The sequence below is a fragment of the Rhinolophus hipposideros genome (genome assembly GCF_964194185.1).
Source record: "Rhinolophus hipposideros genome assembly, chromosome: 11".
NCBI classification, from domain to species: domain Eukaryota; kingdom Metazoa; phylum Chordata; class Mammalia; order Chiroptera; family Rhinolophidae; genus Rhinolophus; species Rhinolophus hipposideros.
In genome coordinates this window covers 32154610-32178373 of record NC_138057.1, presented here as the reverse complement: position 1 = coordinate 32178373, position 23764 = coordinate 32154610, and the positions used below count along the sequence as shown (strand labels likewise).

At 38.6% G+C, this 23764-nt stretch overlaps 2 protein-coding genes across 5 annotated transcripts in view; one reads left to right on the top strand and one right to left on the bottom strand.

Annotated features, from left to right (window-relative positions):
• The window catches only part of GLIS3 (GLIS family zinc finger 3), a 422399-nt gene that overhangs the window by 216274 nt on the left and 182361 nt on the right, over positions 1–23764 (bottom strand). The window lies entirely within an intron of this gene.
• LOC308504776 (uncharacterized protein) overlaps positions 20514–23764 on the top strand; it is a 31065-nt gene continuing 27814 nt past the window's right edge. The window contains exon 1 of the mRNA XM_081066033.1: positions 20514–20613. Within this exon, the coding sequence (XP_080922159.1) occupies positions 20519–20613 (95 nt within the window). The 5' untranslated portion in view covers positions 20514–20518. The remainder of the gene's footprint in view (positions 20614–23764) is intronic.

The window sequence follows — 23764 nt, the reverse complement described above, 5'->3', positions numbered from 1 at the left end:
ATAGCACAGGGTCCTACAAAGTAGAACCAGCTCGGAGAACCTGTATTTGCAGACCAAACTTAAAGGCTTGGAAATCAGACTCTCTTCTTGGAGATTTTATTCCTATCTCACTGTCATACTATAAACTCCCTGTGGATGCAGCTTCACATACAGGACTCCGTTTTGAGCTACTAGTTTTAATGGTGGCTGAGATAGGTTCTATCTGCTCACAGGGTTTCCTTTCAGTTGATAAAATCTCCCTTTTCCTGTTTAGGACTGAAAATTTGAAATGGAATAACCTCTGGAATAGGGAATAAACTGAATGAAATTCAACCTAAGATTCAAATGCCAGTTTCTCAGGAGACTATCTATGGAGTCAGGCTTTGGGGGCAAAGTAAAGGCTGGAAAGAGAAGACAGAAAAAACAAAAGAAAAACAAAGGGAGAGAGAAGAGAGAAAGGAGAAAGAGACACAGACCTAGACACAAGCTATGAAGTCAAGTGGGCACTTACAGTCACAAGAAAGGATTAGATCTATAAGGGACAGAGAAAATATTAATGGTTAGGGAAAAGGGAGTTGGCAAGAGCAGCTACTACTTGCCCAAATAGCATTTTTGGGTATTAGAAAAAGTCGCTCTTCTTCCTCAAGACACTTCTTGTGCCATGTGCCAGGAAAAAATGCCACAATCATCTAACTCTGTGATGACTAAGGATGTGAACAGTGCTCCCTAGAACTGTTGAGCTTTACATTCTGGCCATGCATCCCCCATAATAACTAGGCTCCTAAATTTCATCTCATTTAAGACCATGATACCAAAATACCTGGGTGGACAGCTCCATGAAAGATCAGTAATGTCTTAACAAACCAGAGGCTTAAATCCTGTATATACCAGGGCTAGCTTATGGGCATGCAAGCTGTGTAGCTGCACAGAGCCCAACCCTTAGAAGGACCCCACACTTGGTTTAAAGATCTTCTGTCACCACCTTAAAATTCTTAATCATTTTTTAACAAGGAGCCCCACATTTTCGTTTTTTACTGGGCCCTACAAATTATGCAATTGGTCCTGCCCAATATCAAACTGAATTTTCTCTGGTTGGGTCCATCCCCAAGAAAAGTATCTAATAAAGATGTCATAAAGCTTTTATTCTAAGAGCTGAACAGGATGCACAGTAATTGGTGACAAAGGACAATTTTATAATGGTTAATCACAGATAAACACAGAGAAGCACTTTTTTTGTTCCTGGAAAAGGCGTTAAGTTCAGCAGGTATTTGGAGTATGCTTCAAACTCATTATTTGTCCTTGACTGAAAGGCACAATGTAAAGTCACATTTTGTGTGAACCAGTTCACTCCTCTTCACATGAAAGAAAATCGAAAATGAAATAAAACAGAAAAAAAGGTCAAACCGACTTCCTAGGGAACAGAAGAATGCAGCTTGAAAAAAAAGTTTACTCCACTTTTTCAATGATACCAAAAGGACTCTTTGACACTTCTTGGCAAAGACATGACAATACTGTTAATTCCATAAGAATAAATGGTCTTCACTGAGAAAATTTCTGAAAAGAGGCCTTGATGATGGGCTTATGAAAAAAGCACATGCCCGTTGCTATGAACTTTGATATCCTTTACATGTAAAAACATAAAATTTAACTGTAAAGAAAATGTAATATTCTAAAAATGTCTATAGATGTTTATCTCTGTTGTGGAACTTTGGAATGCAGAATTTTTTTCTGGTGCATCTATCCTTTTGAATGATTTATCCAAGTAAAGCTAAAAAAAACAAAGACATACACTATCACCTGATATGAGGATTGTACAGAATCACAAATTTATGTGGAGCTCAAGGCTTATCCCAGGGAAAAGGAAAAGGAAGTGAATCCAGACTTTTTTTTTTTTTAACCCATGAGCCTAACTTCTTGAACCACTGATTTCTCCAGCTCGGGCTGTAAGCTTTTTTTTTCTTTGTTTCTGTTTTTCATTTGGTTTTGTTTTTCCATTAACTAACAACTCTGAACCTCACATACACAGCCGGGGCACAAAAGCATCCTAGTGAGCAGACACTGATCTGGGGTCACGAATCTCATCCTTGTTCTAAAGTGTCTTTTTTTCCCTACTGATCTTCTTGACTTTCCAAACTACTTAAAAAAAAAAAGTTCCCACCTCTCTTTTGAAATTCCACATCTGTTCCTGCATGCTATCTTTTTTTCCAGTAGATGTTTGAATATACTTAGCATAATCATTTAATTACACTAAGTAATTCCAAAATAGGCCATCATTATGTCTATTTCTATTGATTGTTTCCTCTGTTAGGCAAGAGTCACAATCACTGGTTGTTTTATATGCCTTACCACTTATTTTGTGCTGAATATTTTGTGTGAAAGAACAATACAGACTGAGATAGTACTTATCCACAAAAAAAGGCCTCGCCCCATCTTTGTAAGGTCACTGTTGGAGAAAGGGGGCACTGAATCATCTAATCCATAGTAGATGTGAGTCAGGGATTTACTACAGCCTTAATTAGATTCAATTCACCACTGGCTTCAATATCTCAAGGACAGGATCAGGATTCTCTTTTAGTGGGACTTGAGATCTGAGCACTCACAGATTCTAGAGATCTCTCTATGCTTTACAGCCAAATCATCAGTTTTCCAAACTGGGGCATATCTCTCTGAGCTTTAAAGTCCAGCAGGCATCTTTTTGGGTCATTAAGAAATTCTTTTCATTTTCCATGAAGAGCTCCTGGCTTCCTGCACGTGTGGAGATTTTTCTCTGCCCTGCTCTCTATGCCCTCATCCTTTGATGGTGACTACAGAACACTCTGGCGTATCATGACAGGATTTCTCTCAGCTCTCCTGCCCTGGGCCCCTGCCAGCCTTCACCAGGCCACTGCCTTGCTATTGGGGAAAAGCTACACGTGACTTAAGGAAAAACTCTTAATCAGTTTTTCTGCCCTCATCTCAGCCTTCTGCGTACCACATCAACACACTTGGTGAAGGCCCGCAGCAAAGATCGAGAGGATGGTACAAGCTTGTTCTGTGGCCGAGAAACCTTGGCATTCTAAACAATCATGCCAGCCAACACGCAGCCATTCAAAGTTAGGTAAAAGGTGGGCTAGTTTCATCTTCCCCTGCCAAAGACGGATTCTTCCTCTTCCTACCACTTTTCCAGAGATGAAGGCAGCTCTGGGTTTCTTCTTTCCTAAGAGGGCTTGTCACTTGCTGAAATTTACTGTATTTATATTTTTTGTGTCTTTGGCTTTCTCACTGGTTGGAAAACATTTATAATTGTATTGCTTATGCTCTTTGTCAGAGTAAGTGTGAAGGTCCCTTGCAATTTTCTACGTTTGAACCAGAACCCTACTCCTACTTTTAAGGCCATATTGAATTCTAAATTCATCTTTCCTCCTGGAAACTAAGGCCCCTGGCCAGCTTAGCCAACTCCTTTGAGCCTATTCGCCAGCCCCTGTAGCTCATACATATTACCACAAGATGTCTCGGCCAAGCTCCCAGTTTGGAAATTCCAACCTATCCTGAACCTCTCTCACTGAATGCAATTTTCACACCTCATTTCACTTTGTTCTCAGTTCTCCAAGACTAACTGCCTATATACTCAGTCTCCCAGTTCAGTCTTCAATTCAACTTTCCAATTTAGCAACCAGTGTCAGAAACTAGGTTCCCGAATCTCCTTCCAGCCAACATGTTTCTTGGGTGGTGGTCTCTCTCAACTGGATCTAATGCTAGGTCCCTTCCACCTGTGGGTGCTCCCTCCCAGCTTATTAAGGGGCATTCAAACAGTACTCCCTTTCTGCTCCCTAAATCAACCAACCTCTGCCTTGGAGTCAAGTCTCAACCCTGCTCACAGGTACCATTCTTATGCCCTACCCCACTCCTACCTATGGATTTTCTAGACTCAGAGCCAACCTGCCTAGTCCCTACTTTTTGGACTACTTCTTGTAGGCATCAGATACAGTTTATACCCAATCTTCTGTTTCAGCTACACTTGCATACCACTCTCTATTTGTCTGCTTTATGATGGCTGCTGCTCATCTGCTATCATTACATGGCAACATAAGAAGAAAAAAAAAGGACTTTCCATTCTAGACTTGGAACTTCATGTAAATAACTACAGAATGGGTTCGGTGGACATTTGTAAAGACTGAACTACACAGAGCATATATTAGCATAGCTTAATGTAAGAATGACATGCCAACAATTCTCTTTAAGGTCTCATGTTTGCATGACAGTAATACTGTAATTATCAAAAGCATCATGAAGGCCAACATCCTGAAATGTTTCTAGAAAAAGCAACATGCTAGTCTTTCCATAGGCTTACACTGTGTATAGTCTGTGAAGAATTATTCTAGAATGCCACAAGTGAGAAATAAGGACTATCACTGAACATTTGTTCTGCTCCCATGGTTTATCAGTGATCATGATGTCCTGAGACAGCTTCCTCTGCCTGGGACAGGTGAGATTCTTTCAAGTCAAGTGGCACGAAAGGACACAGGAAGTGGAGAGGGCTGCAGGAGTCCCGGCACTGCCAGCCTTCACTTCATTTGCTCCAAGGTTCTGAGCTGTCACAGCACCTTTCTCTGACATGATTTCATTACCACAATATAGAGATTGAATTATTTCCTTGCCTCCCCACACTAGCCAGGTTGTGGAAGTTGTCTCTATAGGACTGTGCAGTCTTTGACCCAAAGGAGCTCAACAAATGCAGAGTCATATTAAAATGACACATTGCCCCTGTGGCTTAGTGACTACTTGAATTTAGTAGAGAAAGTAAAGGCAGTTCAACATGAAAATCTTTATGATGTTGTCTACGGTGTTCCTTGAGAATTTCTTGCTTATTTCCTCAGGCTAAAATTACTGTTGGGAGTGGCAGAGAAGTGGAAGGGAAAAAAACAGGTTCTAAACTTTCTTTACTGCTCTGCTGGTTTCTGCCATAAAAAGGGCCTATTTTTCACATACAAAACGTCCAAGGCAGAGATGGGATGAATAATACTGGCTTAGAATAAAGACTTAGGGATCTAGTATCAACTTTATATCACGTATTTGTCATGTGGCCTCAGTTAAGCCACTTATCTTCTCTGAACCTCAGTATCATACCTATAAAATTGGGTGATAACTCTTCTACCTGCCCCTATCACTGCTGTGAAGAATAATTTAGATAGCATATGTAAGAATGCCACGCCTACAGTTAGCAGAGTGCAGAAGTGATACAAATTCTTTATTGCTGTTTTCTTAACTAAGCACTTGGCTTAGTCATAAATAAACTCATTTATATCACTTGATTCCTTATCTCACCAATTTAACATACTGATAATTAATAAACTGAGTTCCATTTCTGCAAAGAACAACACGCAAAGGAAAAATCATTTCTGAGCCAACACCATCATAGGTCCATCTAGGGATGCGATTTGTACATTTCACAATATTCCCAGGAACAAAATGTATGAGACTTGCCCTTTCTTACTTGTTACTTATAATTCTCCTTTATTCCCCACTTAGTGAAATTCTAACTCTTACAAAACATGATAGGATGGATAACTCAGAGAATGTGAAAGAAACTTTTAAAGATATGCAACAAATTATACTGGAAGGAGGGGGGGATATATTTGGCCTGTTGGTGCAGGAAAGCATAATATTATTGAAAACCAAATCCTACCACCACAAATGGTTTACTACAGGAATCAACCATGATTAAACATCTGTAAATCTATTCATGCAATTTGGTACCTTAACAGAATCAGAAATCCAACCAGATGATTGTCTCAATAGAAGTTTAAAAGTCTCTTGGTAAGATTCAACCTCAATTCATGATTTAAAAAAAAAGGAATTCTAAAAATGATGTTGTATTAGAAGTACAGTAACTAAAATCAGAAGAAGACAAGTATGTTTGCTATCAACCTGACTACTAAGAATTCAACCATGTATCAATGGTCCTAAATAAGGCAATTTAATGAGAAAACAAATAAGGTATAAATATTAGAAAATAATATTTAGAAAATCTAGGAAAATCCATTCAAAAGACATATTAAAGCAAATAAGAGTTCAACAGGTTGATCAAACACAAGATCATCATAGAAAAAATAACTTATTTACACATAGCCAACCAATTAAAAGGTAAAGATATTGAGAGAGAGAGAGAGAGAGAGACAGAGAGAGAGACAGAGAGAGAGAGTGTGTGTGTGTGTGTGTATCTCATATCCAATAATAAGCTTACCGATAATCAAAGTGAAATACATAGGTGAAAACAAATTATGAAACTTTACTGTAGGACATAAAGTAAGACATGAACAAACAGGGAAAATATCAAACTGAATGGTGAGATTCAATTTTTACCTGTGAACTGAATGCAATTCTAATCAGATCACAAGATTTTTTAATGAAGCTTATCAAGCTGATTCTGAGGCCCATTAAAATTAAAAAGGAAATCTGCAAAATCAACAAAAATGTGAAAAAGACTAATAATGAAAGGAAACATGTCCAAATGTCAAAATACATTTTAAAGCTGTAAAACATTTTTTTTGCAAATTCTGAAATGTAGCCTCAATAACTGTCAAACAGACCAGTGAAATAGAAGAGAGAACCAAGTAATAGAATAAGGCAAAAATTAGAATATAGTTTATGCTAAAGGTAGCATATTATCTCAGTAGCAAAAGTATAGACTTTATCTAATGATGCCCAAAAAACTGACATTTACTGAAGAAAAAACTTAGATTTGTACTTTGTGCTATATACATAGAAATACATTCTACAAGGAATAAAGAAACAGAAGTGTGGAGAAAAATTATAAAAGTATTAGAATAAAACACCTGAGATTTTTTAAAACGTTGGGATAAAGAAGGACTTCTAATAAGATAAAAATGCACAAATAATAAAAGTGATTGAAGGATGTTACTATCAAAAATTTAAAGCATTTACACAGCAAAACAAAGAGATAGTACAAAGAAGTTATTATATATTAGTTCAAGGTTTTCCTTGACTCTCATTTTCAGCACTACTCATTTTTGATCAAAAAAATATATCTATTGGATTTATGTTAAGGGTTATGCAAGCTCCACATTCTCATTTATGGTCCTATGAGGCAGGGCTGGGCAGGTTGGCTGGTTCAGAAGCAGACCTTGGACCAGGAGTGGGTCCTTTGGTGGGTCATTTAGCTCATTACCTCCCTACCAGTACTCAGTTCCGAACCCTCTGCTCAGGTAAGATGTACAAAATTAACCAGTGTCAGAGAGAAAAGTATGTAACTTCCACTTTCTCATACAGGGATATGGACTGCAAACTGTGAAACTGAAGACTAATTTAGAAGGAAAAAATAGCAAGAGAGCATGTAGTCATGTTAACTGGGTCCCAGTGTTCTGGTGCAAATGGGTTCTAATCCCCCAGGGAGCTTGTGAGTATTTGTAGATGTGACTGGTACACCATTATCCATTGTCTGGGAACAGAGCACAGATGCCTGAAGATTAAAAGTGGCACTGTTCCTAATTTTTTAGAAAAGGAAAAACGTTTGACTCTGGAAATTACAAAAGGGCAATGAATAATCCCATTCCCCATCAAAAATGCAGAGCTGCTTACTTCTTCTTCTGTAGGTCTGGATTTCTGTTCTTTCCCAGAATTACTCCTCCCCCAGTCTGTGGTGTTTGCTTCCAGCCCTTCCTAAGAAGCACCTCTTAGTCCCTTCTCCGATTTTTCCCTAACTCAAGTCATTTTTCCAGAGTCCAGCTAGACCAGCAACACAGCTCAGAAAGAAAAAGAAGCATCAAGGGACACTGAGATAAGGATAAGTTAAGGGCAAGTGGAACGGCTTATTTTTTAAGAACTGTACTACTATTTGTTTTATTTTTACATGCCATATAAAGCCCTTCATATTTGACACTTTGGAATCTTTTCATACCAATACTATGCAACAGCCAAAGTGAGAAAGTTTCTGTCATATTATAAAATCTAATATCAAATGTATTTGTTTTATACAAATTCCCAACTCTTCTGCTTTAATGGGTTAACCAACACAAATGTCATGTTCTACCACTAGTAAACAGGCTAACTAAAATAGAACTTCTGTATTAACCTTACAAAGTTCCTACAGGCCAGAAATAAATGAGGTAGCAAAACCCAAATATTTCTAAATCCACAAATCAGTGTGATGCTAATTAACCAAACTGACAAGCACTGAATATTCCAGGTGAAGAGGTCTGTTTAAGGTGCTAGAGTTTGGCTACACTGTGTGTATAGGTGACACTCATGAAAATTAAACAGTTAAAGCATGCAGTATATTTTTAGCCCTGAGATGGCATCACATAGCACTAAACTCAATTAGCTAGGGCATAAAATATACACACTTAAGAAGACTTTTAAATATAAAGTTAAAATAAGTATAAGTAAACAGATTTGTGACACATTTAAAAATATGAGACTTCCTGGTGTATACATGTATACACACACACACCTGCCTCCTTTCATAATCTCATTTAAATGACCCAAAGAATATTAAAACAAACAAACAAACAAACAAACAAACAGGGAAATTTTTTAAGAGATTTGAAAAGGGTAACATCCATACACCAGAAATTTCAAGGCATTTCTCTTTAATAAAAGAACAAATGGTACTTGTCCGTAGGGAAGACTGACCTTGCATGCTAGGCTCTGGCACGGTATAGAAAAGGCTTCAGCAGAAGCTCATTAACACCCTTTACGGTGGGGCAGTTGGGAACCTTGCTGAACCCCAGCAGGGTTTCTAGAAGTATGCAGGCAGGGAGGCCCCTGGTTGGGAAACCCTCTGGAGTGCATACTCCCACTCTGTCCTGCACCATTTGCACAACAAGGACACTGTCCCAGCCACATCCTTGGCTGCCAAACAAGAACGAAAAAGAAGCTCATCAGCATAAAGCTGAAGCTCCTTGTCACCAATGCTATGGCTCCAGCTCTCTCCCTGCTATTCCAGGCTGATGGATTTCTGACCAGATAATACACAACAATACTAAAACTATTCCTGCCTTCTTTCATCTGAGCCTCAGAGAGTCTATCTGTGCCAGTTATCAACTTATTGACTGTCAACTCTAAAATGTGCCCTGCTTTGCTTTGCTTTGTGATACTAGAACTGGGTGCTGTAAACATTTCTCCTTTGACAGCTGGTGTTAATATCAGACTCTCAACAGAAGCTGAAGGGCCACCTCAAGGCAGAATGGCTGAAGGGGCTTCTCTTCTGGCTCGTGTGTGCTTTTCTTCTTGCTTCTATTGCATGGCGGCAGCAGTGTGTGTGAGGCCCAGTGGTACTTACTTCCCAGTGAGTTTCTCCAGTACCCCACTGGCACCATGGCGGGTGACTTCCTTTCAAAAGCTGTAGCTAGCTGGCAATCTAGCAGGGGCTTCGTGTGAAACAGCTCTAGTTGACCAGCACGCCAGTGAATTTGTCCACCACAGTTAGCTGCAAACACACACTTCACAATGAGGTCTAGTTCTCAACCTTGTTTGGGCAAGAGAAGATTCCTCTTCTGAATCCTTAGTTCCTTCCTTGCACAGTCCCCTCAGCTCCAGAGGAAGCAACTGCTCTTTGCATTTGCCATTTACATGTTCCTTAGAATCCTCTTTTATCCATTTCAGTACTTAACACCTTTGACTAACAATACTTTACATCAAATTGTCCCTCTTCAAATTACTGGTGAGGTTTGTCTCCTGACTGGACCCTGCCGGATACACTGTCTCAACACATTATTTTGCATAAACAGAGAAGCTCCTTTATAGGAGTGAACAAAGAGAGAAAGAGCGTAGAATACAGGAAAAGATGCTATAATAAATGCTGTAAAAAGATGTTGTCAAAAGAAGGAAATAGCCACAAAGGATCCCAGTAAAAGCATTCCTATGAAATAGTTTTACTTCAAGAATCTGGAGGATATTTTTCAGAATTTCCAATTTGTCTATTTGACAAGATTCAAGTAAGCACTTTACGTATGAAACTAAAAGCAAACTCTCGTGAAGAGTAAATTCCTAAGGACAGGATACGGATGAAAAACAGATTTGCCAAATTTAAAACCACAATTAAGACACAGAAACAGCAGACTGGATTTGAGGAGCGAAAACAAATTGATAATGTCTCATTTCAAGAAAAAAACAAAAAAACATAGACATCAAAGCAAGGCAAAAAAAGGTTACCTGCAAAAAAACAAAGACTGATTCCAGATTTCTCCTCCACAATATTAATAATTAGAAATAAAACCCCCACCACTAATCTTTGAAAGAAAAAGATTACAATACAAGTGTTCAATGTCCAGTATAGTCATCATTCTTGGGTAAAGATAACAGAAAAAAAGGCCTCAGAGTATATTAAGTCAGAAAGCATATATATCTTTTCTGAAAAGAGTTATCAAAAAATCTCCAACTAGTAGAGAAGAGACGCAAAATTCAAAACTCAAAATGGAGAAGTATTAACCTGAAAGGGCTGGTACTAAGCATGAGTTCAGAAACTAATAAATGTTCTAATTAAAATTAAATGGCACGGGCGGCTGGTTGGCTGTTGGTTAGAGCGCAGTGCTCATAACACCCAGGTTGCTGGTTCGATTCCCACATGGGCCAGTGAGCTGCTCCCTCCACAACTAGATTGAAAACAACTTCACTTGGAGCTGATGAATCCTGGAAAAACACACTGCTCCCCAATAATCCCCAATAAAAAACAATTTAAAAAATTAAATGTCACTTATTATAAAAGTTAAGGCAAATTCTTAAAATTATTTTTGAATTAAAAATGTGAAAGATAGTAACTACAATTTTAAATCATCATTATAATATAATTCTAAAGTTTCGGTGCTGGGAGGGTGCAAAGATGCAATATTGTTGAAAGATGCAGTATTTCTTCTCTTGCACAAGTGGAGAACTAACTAAGTTATTTCATTCATGATTTTGATAACTGGATAAAAAGTTCACTATATAATTATAAAACTAATCTTAACCTAAAAACAGGGTTTATAACTTCCAAATCACAAAAGGGGAAAAGGGACAAAGAAACATTACACACACACACACACACACAGAAAAAAAGACTAACATGATATCCAAAAACTTATTAAGCTTTTGAGTAAATTTACTGACTCCTTTATATTTCTCTGTACTTTCCAATTTCTTTACAATGACCAAGTGTAGTCTGTATATTCAGAAACATATACTATTAGAGAAAATCCTGGCACTCAAAGGGCAAGAATTCCAGAGGAGACATAAATGCAACGCAAGTCAGGCTACATGTTCCTACAACTACCTCCATTAGAGCCCAGAAGGAGACAGACTAGTAATACGGTAGAAGCATGAAAGAGAGTGCTATCAAGAGAGTTTTTTCCTTCTTGACGATAGGTTTTTAGGGATTTTTCGCTCTGTGTGCATGCGTGTATATCAACTTCTCAATGCAGACTTGACCAATAAACCTAGGTCTGAGCATTAAGTAAAGAACATCAGAAAAATAAGGGAATAAGAAATCATCTACAATCGAACCCCCATGTCTCACTCATGGAGAAGTAAGGCTGAGAAAAAGTAAGTGGCTTGTTCATGTCCAGATAATAGAGTTAGTTCCAATAAATGTTGGGATTAGCAGAAATATAATAAAACTCATAGTTTTATAAAGCCATGAGGGCTTTGCAGAAGGCTCAATAAAACAGCCCTGTTGAATATGGAGGAACTTGCTGAGCAGAGTAGATTTCTGCGATACCAGCCAGCTCTAAAACTTTATGATTGGGGAATTAATTGGCCACCTTAAGTCTTTCAGATTTTGAGACTTGCAGGTTGCTCCTCTGGGTCTCCTTAAGCTAAGCCTCTGGGCCTAAAACCATCGGAGAGGCTGCCCAGCTGGTAGCTAAGATTTTGGATCAGTTCCTTAGCCATTCCAAACCCCAGGCTCATAAACTTTCCCGTTGCTATCCCCAAGAGAGAGCAAGATTAGAGGTAAAATATTTACATATAAAAATCATTAATAGATTTAAGTGTACAAGGGCCTACAGGCATATTAAAGGTCCTGTCTCTGAGTCTGTAACAGTCCACGCTATACTTATGATCTGAAAAACTTAAAGCTTCTTTTTAACCTATCTGTTAAATACTAGGCTATATTTCCCCCGGAATATCAGAATGTTATTTTTCAACTACATGCCTGTCTCCAGATTGAGTCAGAAAGGATCTTGACTTGGAAGTATGTGTGGAGGGGTGCTTTTTGGTCTACAGTGTATGCTTACAGGGAAATTAAGCCATTAAATTTAGTCAAGAGCCTTTTACAGCATTTTGCTATTTTGCCAAGGCTCTTTTATGAAAGATTTGGGAATTGTTCTAAAATACCACAGTGGATTTTAAAAGAAAACCAACCCCAAAGACACTCTGCCTTCTCTAGCTTGAAGTGTAACTCTGCAAATTTCCATGTGGGAGGGGTAGCCTGTGGGTGACAGGAAGAGGAGCTCTGGACGTGATCCAGCTCCTGTGACTTTAGTGTCAGATCCAGACAGAGACCTGGGAATGTGGCACCAAGGCACTTAGGTAGCTATTTCATCCATAATCCACTTGGTCCAGCTTGTATTTACCTGTAACCAAGATACTCGAACGATTCTGTTTTTGACTCAAAATGTTGTATTATATATATGCACACACACACATACAAACAATACATACTGTGTTGTATTGTATAATATTACAGTCCCCATCCCCTTATCCAGTTTCACTTCGGTATTTTCAGTTACCCATAGTCAACTATGGTCTGAAAATAACCAATAGAAAATTCCAGAAATGAACAATTCATAAATTTTACATTGCATGCTTTTCTGAGTATTGTGATGAAATCTTACACCATCTCGCTCCATCCCACCTGGGACATACATGAATCATCCTTTTGTCCAATGATGCCTGCTATACTTATAGTACAATAAGACATTTTGAGATAGAGAGAGACCACATTCATATAGCTTTTATTACAGTATATTGTTATAATAGTTCTATTTTATTATTACTTTTGTTAATCTCGTACTGTGCCTAATTTACAAAATAAACTTTATCATAAGTATGTATATATCAGAAAAAACAGTATATACAGGGTTTGGTGCTGTCTAATTTCAGGTATCCACTGGGGGTCTTGGAACGTATCCCCCATGGATAAAGGGGAACTACCATATATATAATTTATACAGTGGATCTTGATTCTGTCCTATCTCTGCTGAAGGAGAGATTTTATAGTTGAGACAGCTTTATAAAAAGGTGCTTCAGATTCTTCAGTTAGCAAAACCCTTCCTTATAAGAAGGTTCTTTATAAATCTACCCTGTGCCGAATTCCTCCTTCTTGGGAATAAGTGACTTAATTTGCACCCAGGAAGAATAATGAGAAAACTGACAAATAAGAACTATTTCCTGGGAAATTTTGTTTGTTAAATAAGGTCTCTAAGACTCTGTCCCCAGATACAACTACTGTCTCTCTAAACGCTCTGGGATCAAAAAAGATCCCAAATATAAGTGAGATCATATGGTACTTGTCTTTCTCTTTCTGACTTATTTCACTTAACATAATGTTCTCTAGATCCATCCATGTTGTTGCAAATGATAAGATTTCTTTTTTCTATATGCGGAATCTAAAGAAAAGAATATGTGTATGAACTAATCAGAAACAGTTTTGGGGACACAAAAAACCGAGAGTTGTTAGATGGGCGGGGGGGAGGGGGTTGGGGATGGGGGGGAAGGATGAAGGGATTGGGGGGCGGCTGGTGACCACAGGATGGCCTCAGGGTTTTTTGAGAGTTACTCTGGGGAACTTATTCAATAGTGTTTGGGGATTTTGTTGGGTGTCCGATGGACATGTGTCCTGTTTGGGAGACCACCTCAGGGATGCTGTGGATGCCTGGTCATGGTATTGTACACCAGAGGCTGGACATTAATGAATGCCAACTATAATTTTATGTGTATAATGTGATGGCTCGGTGTGAGGTCGGGGTGGTGGTGGATGGGGGGAGGGGGGTTCACGGTGTGAGGGATGTAAAAATAAAATAAAATAAAATAAAATAAAATAAAATAAAATAAAATAAAATAAAATAAAAAGATCCCAAAGGAGGTGGTAGGTGGTGGTAACTCTGTGTGTGTGTGTGTGTGTGTTAACTCTATCTACTTCTCTCACACGCGCAACTGAAAAAGTATGGGTAAAATTATTACTCTGCCCTAAATATTCAAATTCTTATACTCTAAAGCAAGTAATCAGAAGTCAAATGATTAAAAAATTAAGTAATCAATTAATTAATCTTGTGCCAGTGCGTCTCCATTTATTAGGATGCTTTTTACAGTTCTTTTATGGGCCAGCCAGAAAAGCCCTACTAAGACAGAAAGGAGCTTCATCACACGGGCAAGATTAACCCTTCCCACCTGCCCATCCTCACCCACCCCCCGCCCCGCTTTATATATGTGAACTTTATCACTCAGAAGATATGCACGTGTACACTCACAGGAAACACTGGGATCTTTGTCATTTTTTCCTTTCACCACGAGGGTCTTTTTTCTTCCTTTAAAACTGACTTCTGATGCTTTGACCAATCTTATGCAAAGAGATCGGTAAGGCCTTTCAATTTCAAAGCACGCTAATACACCAAAAGCTCCCACTCAGGAATTAGTAACTGTCACAGCGCATTTCTTGAATTTAAATAAGGAGACAATGCATAATTGGGAGGCATGGGCTTCAAATGCTAAGGATAAATTTCAAAGGTACAATGTGATAAGAATTATTCACAGCAGATTTCTGTTACGTAACCACTGGGCCTATGTGAATAAGGAAATGAAATCACCAGTAGATGTCCTTAATCAAAATCTTACAGCAGGTTTTCTTTTTCTTTCTTTTTTTTTTTCAAAGTACAGAGGAACCCCTTAAACAATCCAAAAATGATCCTGCGGAAATTGAAAGCAGTATCAGTTAACTGTCTCTAGGCCAAACTTATTACTAGCTTTGCCGATGGAGTACGAGTATGCTGGGGTTGGAATCCAAGTTTGAAATGAGTTATTCCTAATTCATTCATGACCTTGAAGTCTCCACCGATATTTGCTTTTATATCCTAGATCTCATATTTTGTCTTTTAAAAGGAGTACATGGGTATCTGCAAAGTGTTAAAGAACAGATTACTATGCAAAAGCTTAAGTGACAGCTGCTACTATTGTTACCTTTTAGGAGATCTTACTACTTTATGTCTGCTTCTAAAACTGCTAGAACCAGAGGGAAAAGGATAAAATTCAGTTTTCCCTTACCCATACTCCTTGGAACCCACAATGCCTAATTTGGCAATTTTATTCTTTGGGAGAAAAATTACTAAGGTGGTTTTATCATTTTAAAGTACTTTCTTAATGTATCTTGTTTAAAAAGTTACCCTGAGAGTTTCATAAAAGCCACAAGAATTCATCCACCACAAAGCAGGAAATAAACAATGCAACATTAAGAAACACACTGAAGGGGAAAATCAATGAGTAGCATATACTTGCTTTGGTGACATCCCTTCGACCAGACAATTAAGCCAACAGCTTTATGCGACATAAAGGATAGAGCTCAATACATACCCATCTGCTAGATCATCCTATTGTCACAGATGCTAGAGAAGCCCTGGCACAGCTGTGCTGGGATGCCTTCTCTCATCAATGAAATAGTCCCCTCATCTGTATTTCCAGTTCTGAGCCTCTCTCAGTGGTTCTTTCCTTCATGGATTGCTTTCCAGCTACTCATCTTCTCTCTTAGCGTTCACCTTGACAATATTTAGGCTTGACCATTTTCTGAATGTTGGCTCACAGACAACTCAAATCTCTCAAAGATGGGCCCTATGTGCTCTTCACAACCATTGTAAGGTTTGGACTATTGTAAAAAGGGCCAAGCTATGAAGCCCTTAATTGACAAGTGCATAAGAAGCAGCATACTATGTGCCAACATGGTGAGTGGTACAGTGTCCTAGGGGGCCCACGCTTCCATGACAATGGAGTCAGAGTGTCTTCAATCGATCAATAACATTTGGGCAATCATGGGTTAATGTGGCAGGGGGAGGGAAGTTTTCTATAAAACTTCCAGGGATATTTTAAATAGCCATTATTGAGCTATCAAGATGTAATTCTTATGTATGAAGTGCATTCACTGTAAATAAAACATGACATTTTTCCTCTTTACAATTTACTGAAAAGTCTAGCCAAGCATGAACTTTTTTTTTATGACATCCTGCTTATTACAGAGATTTCTGCACATGAGCGAGAACGGCTTTCTAAACAGGACTGCGTTTTTTTGTTGTTATATTATTGTGCTGCTGTTGTGATTGTTTAGTTTCTTTCTTCTATAAAAGCAGAATAAATTCAAAAAGAGAACCTTGTGATATACATGAGCAGCCTAGCAAAGCCACACTCATCACTTTAGAGTTCACATGTAGCCTTAAATAGAACTGAAAGCCCAAATTAGTAGTAAAATAACTCTTAAATAAAAGCATATGCTTTAGCCATAAAGCATGATGCATGTATTTATGATACTTTTGCGCTTGGGTTTATTGCTTGTGTTTTTCTTTTGTGTTTTTTTTTAAAAACATTGGCCCCTTAAGTATCTCTCCTTTTTAAATGGCTGCCAATCTCAAATTGAAAACCAGCTTTATAACTGCAACCACTATGTTTGTGCTGCACACCTGTTCCCCTAACACCCACCACCAGACTCCTATAGTACAGTGTAGACAGCGTTTGTCTGTAATGATTTACAAGAATGATCACTACAGTTGGGCTCGCATAAGAGCATTGACGGGTAACATTCATCTAAGTGCAGGACGCTTAAAGCAATCATTCTCAAACCTCAGCTTACACCCGAATCACCTGGGGATTTCTTACACCTGCCGGTCTCACCTCTCAAGTTTTAGATTCAAAAGACCTTGGGTGGCTCCTGGAATTTTTAATCAATACCCAGGTCATCTTAAAGCATGCATGGGCTGCCATGCCATGCCCATGGGACTCACTTAGAAAAGAAGCCTGCATCCATCTCCATTCCCAGGCTTTTAAAGAGGTAATAGGTTCTCAAGATGTGACAAAATGAGCAAAGCTGACTGGGAAATACTCACAAAACAGAAAAAGCAGAAACTCAGGATGGCCCCTACTGGGTAACACAGCACACTCCCCATCCCTGACCGGGTACAGGCCAACATAACATAATGGTTGAATATAAATCCTGGAGTCAGACTGCCTGGGTTCAAACGCCCACTCTACCAATGATGTAACTTCTCTCTGCCTCACTTTCTTAAGCTCGGATAAGGGAATAATAGTGAGCATCTACCTTACAGAATTATTGGGAAGTTTAAGTAAACTAAAACATGCAAAGTACATAGAACAGCACCTGACATACAGGAAGTACCCAGTGATTGATCTGTGTATATCTGATGTGTATACGTACACAAACCCCTGCTTAACACACAGAACACAAAATAGCTACTGGCAAACCACCTGGCAAAATTCCATTATACAAACTGAGAGCCAAGGTGTAGGTTTCAAGTTTTATTCACTTAAATTTACACAAGAGTATGTTCCAATTATTTCCCCAAACTCTCTGGCAGCATTTCCATGTCTCAGCTTCCCTTCCAGCTAGCCGATTTCTCCTTCCTCCCCAATCCAAGAGCTTAAAGAGTCTCCTTGCTCATTTACTGCCGAGCTAGACCAAGCACGGGGATGGTCAATGTCCTAAACCACAACTTTCGAGAGGAACAGGGCCATTTGAATCTGGGTCCCCAAACCACGCTTTGGTTTCAGGTTGAAACAGTGCCCCACCTAAGCCATGACTTGGCATCCTCTTTCCCTGGGCTTTGTCACAGAAGTTCCAGGAATTTAGTTCTCCTTTCTGAACATTTGTTGAAGCCTTTTGTGGCTCATATACCTCTATTCACTCATCTGCTCCTCCTGATAACGCTTTCTAGACGGCTGATGTTGCCAAACCCCACAACCTAGAGCGATTCAAGCACATTTCTATCCTTGTTCTCCATCTCTCTTCAGTTGTGAATCTCTACACTCATTATTACCTCCTTTGTCACATATGGAGGTTCTACCCAAGTGATTTATTTTCTTATGGCTCTGTATTTTATAACTTGATCCCTTATCACATCATAAGAGATGATTTCCCCTAATCCAGTGACTTGAAAACACCGTCACCAGGAAGAGTCACGTTTGGGGCCAAACCCTAGTACCAAGACCTCTTCTTAGATGGCATTAGTTTAAATCATCAACGCAGGACCTAGTTACATTTCAGTCACTTGGTCTCCGTCATCTGTGTGTTACTTACAAAGCAACCATGATCTTGGTAAATGAGATTATGCCTTCATATTGTCAGTAGGTATTTTCAAAGAACCACCGAATTCTAGAGCTGAAGCCAATCTGAAGATCATCTACTGCAATCTTCCTGATTTACTGGAGATAGAAACTTCTTGTTGAAGAGACTTGCTCCAAGTCACTTAGGGGGGGCAGTACATATTAGGTTGGTGCAAAAGTACTTGCGGTTTTTGCAATTTTTTTTTTTAACCTTTTAAATTTCAATTCCTTTTGTACCAACCTAATAGTTTCCTGACTGTTCCAATAATCTTTCCACCGAAGTGATTTCACAATGAAGATATAAAAGGTATATTCATCAAATAAGTAGTTGGCACACAATGAAAAGGATGACAAATACATTAGACAACAGAATAGAGCTTTTAAAAAGCTGAGGTGATCTGACATGATGGAAATAAACGAAATAAAAGATATTTAATAGGAATTAAAATACAGTCCTAGAAATATATGTTTTAAAAATAGATTTTAGGATGTTCACAAAAGCTTTAGCCATAGCAGCCCCAACTGGAAATAACCAAAATGCCCATCAACAAGTGTGTGGATAGACAAATTGTGATAGAGTCATACAAATGGAATACTACTCAGCAATAGAAAGAAATGAACTACTTAAATGTGCAACAACAAATTAATCTCAAGAAGATTATATTGCACACACAAAAAAGCTAGGAACAAACTGTACGTAGTGGATGATTCTATTTACGTAAAGTTCTAAGAAAGGCAAATTAATTCTCTAGTAACAGAAAACAAAGAAGTGGTCGCCTCAGCTCAGAGCTGGCAGAGGGATTGGCTGGAAAGTGACATAAGAGTACTGTGCGTAGGGTGATGGAAATAGTTTACATATTGACTGAAGTAGTAGTTTCACAGTCACAGTATGCATTGGTCAAATTTCATGACACTTTATACTTGAAATGAGTATATTCTACTGAATGTAAATTAAAACCCAATAAAGTTGATTAAAAATACATTTTAAATCTGTAGAGAGTGGGAAAAGCTTGATTAATAAGTCCATGTACTATCCCATGAGAATTATGATCACATGTGAAAAAATGTACTCAATTTTAAACAACTATAAGCTTACCATGGAGCAACAAAGTGATGTAATTGGAAACAAAAAGAATTCAATCTTATATAACTATGCTTTTCAGATTAAGGGAAATTATAATTCCATGATACTATGCATTTGTCAAAATATATCTATAGTGTTATGCTCCATTCTGAGCACCAAATTAAATTTTGCCTCATTACAAACAGAAATATATGTTAATTGAAACTGTGTTTAAAACACAAATAAATTGAAAGAAGAAAATTAAAACTGTCCATTATATCCCTACCTCAAAATCAGCAATCATATGTTGGACACTTAAGTACATATCTTCCAAATCTTTTTACTTTAAATATGGGTGTACGTATGTAATACAAAAATGTAATGCTGCTGTATATACCATTTCATAACCTGTCTTTTTTACCTAAAAATATGTGACTTTCTTTTCATACTGTTAAATTTAGTTCTTCATAATACCTGCTGAGTACTCCACAGTATAACCAATCCACTATTTTTGAAAACCTATTCTAGGTTTTTCCCAGCTTTTTAAAAAATTATCTACCACTTTAAAATTAATACCCTTATAGCTAAATTTCAGTGCAGAACACGACAAATTCATAAGGAGTAGAATTCTAACACACACAAAAAAGTATGCACATTCTTAAGGCTTTCAATAGGTACTGACAAATTGAGAACCATATTTAAGGGACACTGACAAACTGGAAGGTGTCCCAAAAGTGACAACCAAATGTCTATGTAACATGTCCTTGAAGCAAGCTAAATGGACTGGGTGTATTTGGCTTGGAGAAAAGAAAATTTAGGAAGGAAAGATAAATTCCCTCCAAAAGGCAATGAGTTTTTGTTTCCCTTTCTGCTGCTTTGTTTCTTATTTAAAGCTGATTCAACAATATACCAGTATACCTTGGGAAAGGGTGAGTTCCTATGTTGGTTATTAAGCGATTCCACCTCAGCTTTGAAACCACGCTTCTGTGCTGTGCTTTGTGATGCTGGGGGGAACCTGCAACAACATCTCTCCCTGCCAGGCAGTTCCGGGGTTGTTCCCTGTTAGCCTCTACCAATAGGGAGTTATCAACGGAAACCGTAGGAGGGAAAAAGAGCTGGCTCCTTCCACGTTCTTCTGTTCTCGTCAGCATCACCCCAGAACAGTCCTTCATCTTGGCAACAGCAATGGATTCCAGTCTGTGGCTTTTCCAGCAGTCCCAGATCCGTCCTCATCAGCACAGACTTTTCTCCTTGGATATTTTGTTCCCAGCTCCAGGCTTGTAAGTTTTAATAATTCCACCCTCTCCCCTTTGTTCCCATCTCATAGGGAGTCCAATGTTTTCTGTAGGTACTTCATCCCCCTTTTTACCTTTTCATTCCTCCAATACCTAGTTTGGGATTATTAAGAATTATGTTGAATTAAGAATAACAATTTTTTATATTGAATTCTCTCTGTTAAAATGACTGGTGTGATTCTCATCTCTTCAGTGGGCCCTGACTACTAATATAGTTCCCTATGACTGCAGCATGGTACACTGAGAAGGAATTACCTCATCTAGTTTGTTGTAAAGGAAATTCCTGGACTGAGAGAAAATTATGCCAGATCAAGGTTTGGAAACTATTCTTATCAATGCAATCCTTTTTGCAAATATAATCTCCCACCGAACTCAGTATATAAAGCATATAAAAGCAGAGTTAAAATAGAGGTATGGAGCATGCTGTCCCTACTTGAGGGGCCCCACTCCACCAACAGCTTCTACATAGCCCTGCTCCCACCTCGCCTCCCCCATCCTTCTGTGGAACTCTTGGGTTCAGTAGAGCCCAGTCTGAAAACCACAGATCTAGACCATTTGAGTTCCCTTCCAAATCTTATGCTTCTCCAACTGTATGGCCCCAGGGCTCTTTGGAGATCTTTATGGCTCCAATAACAGCCCAAGCAGAACTGAAGATTCTTGCCTGACATACACACCAAGCTGTTCCATCAGAAGCCCCATCTTTTGACCACAAAAGGAAACCAAGAGATCCTTTCTAGCTAGGCTGGGGTAATGTGGTGAAGAAACCATTATAATTGTGGTGCTACCATTCTTACTGTCAAGGACAGGTCAGCATTTTTCACTATGATCCCCCTTCTTTTGGGGGTTTCCAACATGACCTAAAAAAAAAATCTGCTCAAGCTTAAAACTTGGCATGAAAGCTCTTGGCTGTACTTTCACTGAAGCTACTAAGAAATTGTACACCTGAAACCAATGTAACTTTACTAACAATTGTCACCCCAATAAATTTTAATGAAATAAAAAAAAGAATGTGTTTAGTTACTTTAGAGCTTAAAGAAGGCATTGAAAGTCCTAAATAAGAGTAATCTACGCTTTTAAATACCCCCATTCCCACCCCTCCCCCCCCACCAAAATGATTAAGCTTCCTTTATTTAAAAAAAAATAAAAATTCCAGGCCATTTGCTGCAAATGTAGGCTCCCTTCTTTAGGATATTGTTAAATTGAACAAAGTCTTGGTAATGCTTAAACTCTTCAAATGTGAAGCCGTTTAATGCAAACAAGATAGTTCATATTAAAAATCGTTTCCCTGTACCATGTGCCACTATAGTTTATTTTCGGTTTGTATCTTTACCTTCTTTGATCCCCTGAAAGAGGGTCACATTGCTGTTGGATCAAATTCCAAATACTTAAATTGTGCATAGACGATATTCCTAACTTACAAATACTTTGTTCTTTATACCTTTTCAACAACTGTCAACAAAGGTGGTAAATGATAGGTACTGGAATTATTTCCCTCTTCACTGAAGACTGAAGCCCAGAGAGTTTGACTTGCTTAAAATCCTGCTAAAAGCCAGACTAGGAAAAAGACTGCCAAGGTGCCTGCCCTCCACTTGCTCCGAAAGGTAGCTTCCCTTCCTACACTCCTGCAGTTTCTGCAAACCTAAAACAATTTGTTCCACTGATTGGATTTTCTCGCTGGTTCTCCAGGTAAGCTCCCCCAATCAGCAGAGGGTAGGACAGTTTGAAAGTCCTCACCCTGTGCCTCTGCTTTTGGGACACAGTTCAAAGAAATGCCTTTATCCCTAAGCACGTCTGCAGTGCTGGAGGCTGCAGGCTACAGAGGCAGAAAAACCTGGATGGTAATCCTAGCTTTACCTCTCCAAATCTGCAGGGTCAGTCTCCACTTCCACCTCTGAAAGATGAATAAAAAAACATTACCTCAAAAGGTTACTGTGATCATTGAAAGTACCCAACATACAAGAGACATTCAATGATAAACATAAACATTACCCTTCAAAAAAGAGAAGAAAAATAAAGAAATAGGTAGGTATTTGACACAGAGAGAGGACACTATGAGTACTCGCCTCCTAACAGATGGAAAATAGGCACAATACTTTAAGAAGATTACAAACAAGGATCTGTTTAGAAAATGCTATGTTTTAAATGTCTGCGCAGGCATCTGCTTGCTTGGAAGACCTAAGCAAGAGTACTAGGCCACTATGAAACCTGGCCTCACAATTTAGCAGGAAGCTGTGCACCATGATTCCAAAACCACCCTTTTTTCCAATTCCAAACATGTCACCTGTTAGTTTACCCCTTTATTTTCCCACCATCCCTGCATTCACAAGCATTTCCTGAGCATCTGCCATATCTCAGGTGTTGTGCTAGGCACAGGGGACGCAGAGGCAAGTAAATCAGGGCTCAGATTAGGGTAAACTGACAGGCATTCGATTCAATACACTAGTTAAGGGGGCTCTAAAAACGAAGTAATCAAGATAAATAAGACTTTAACGCAAAGTTTTCAGTAATCAACAACACCGAAAAATCCACTAGGAACAAAATATCAAAATTTTAATTTAAATAAAGACAAGATAACAAACAATGCTAGGCTGAGCCATACTGGAGCTGAGGCAAAAGGAAAAATTAGTATTATTAATTCTTTTCTATGTTAAATTTTAATATTTTGACCATTAAGATTTTTGTGTGTGTGTTAACACCGACTACTTCAAATCTTACAGTAAAATATTATTTATATTGATTAATAAGCTTTTTGGCATGTTCCCCCCTCCCCCAGATTTTTTTTTACTCTAATCCTGGCTATGAATAGGACATATCTCAGAGTTGGCTGGAACCTGAAATCCCAGACAGTTGTCAATGGGAGAAGTGTAGGGCATTAAAGATACCGATGCTGAGAAAGATAAAGTGAGGGGGCAAATAGCACAAGTGGTAGCAGTGGTAGCAGTACCTCAAAACAGGCCTTCTACTGGATCTTCTTTATGCTACATCGTACAACCTTCAGAACCCTATCACTTCTTAAGAAAACAGCATTTGAAGAATGGCTCTGTTTGCCATCCACAGTCCTTTTACGCTCACAGCTCCACAGGGATACCAGATTTCCATAGCCAGGGTTTCTACTCTACGAGGCATTTTTCCAGGC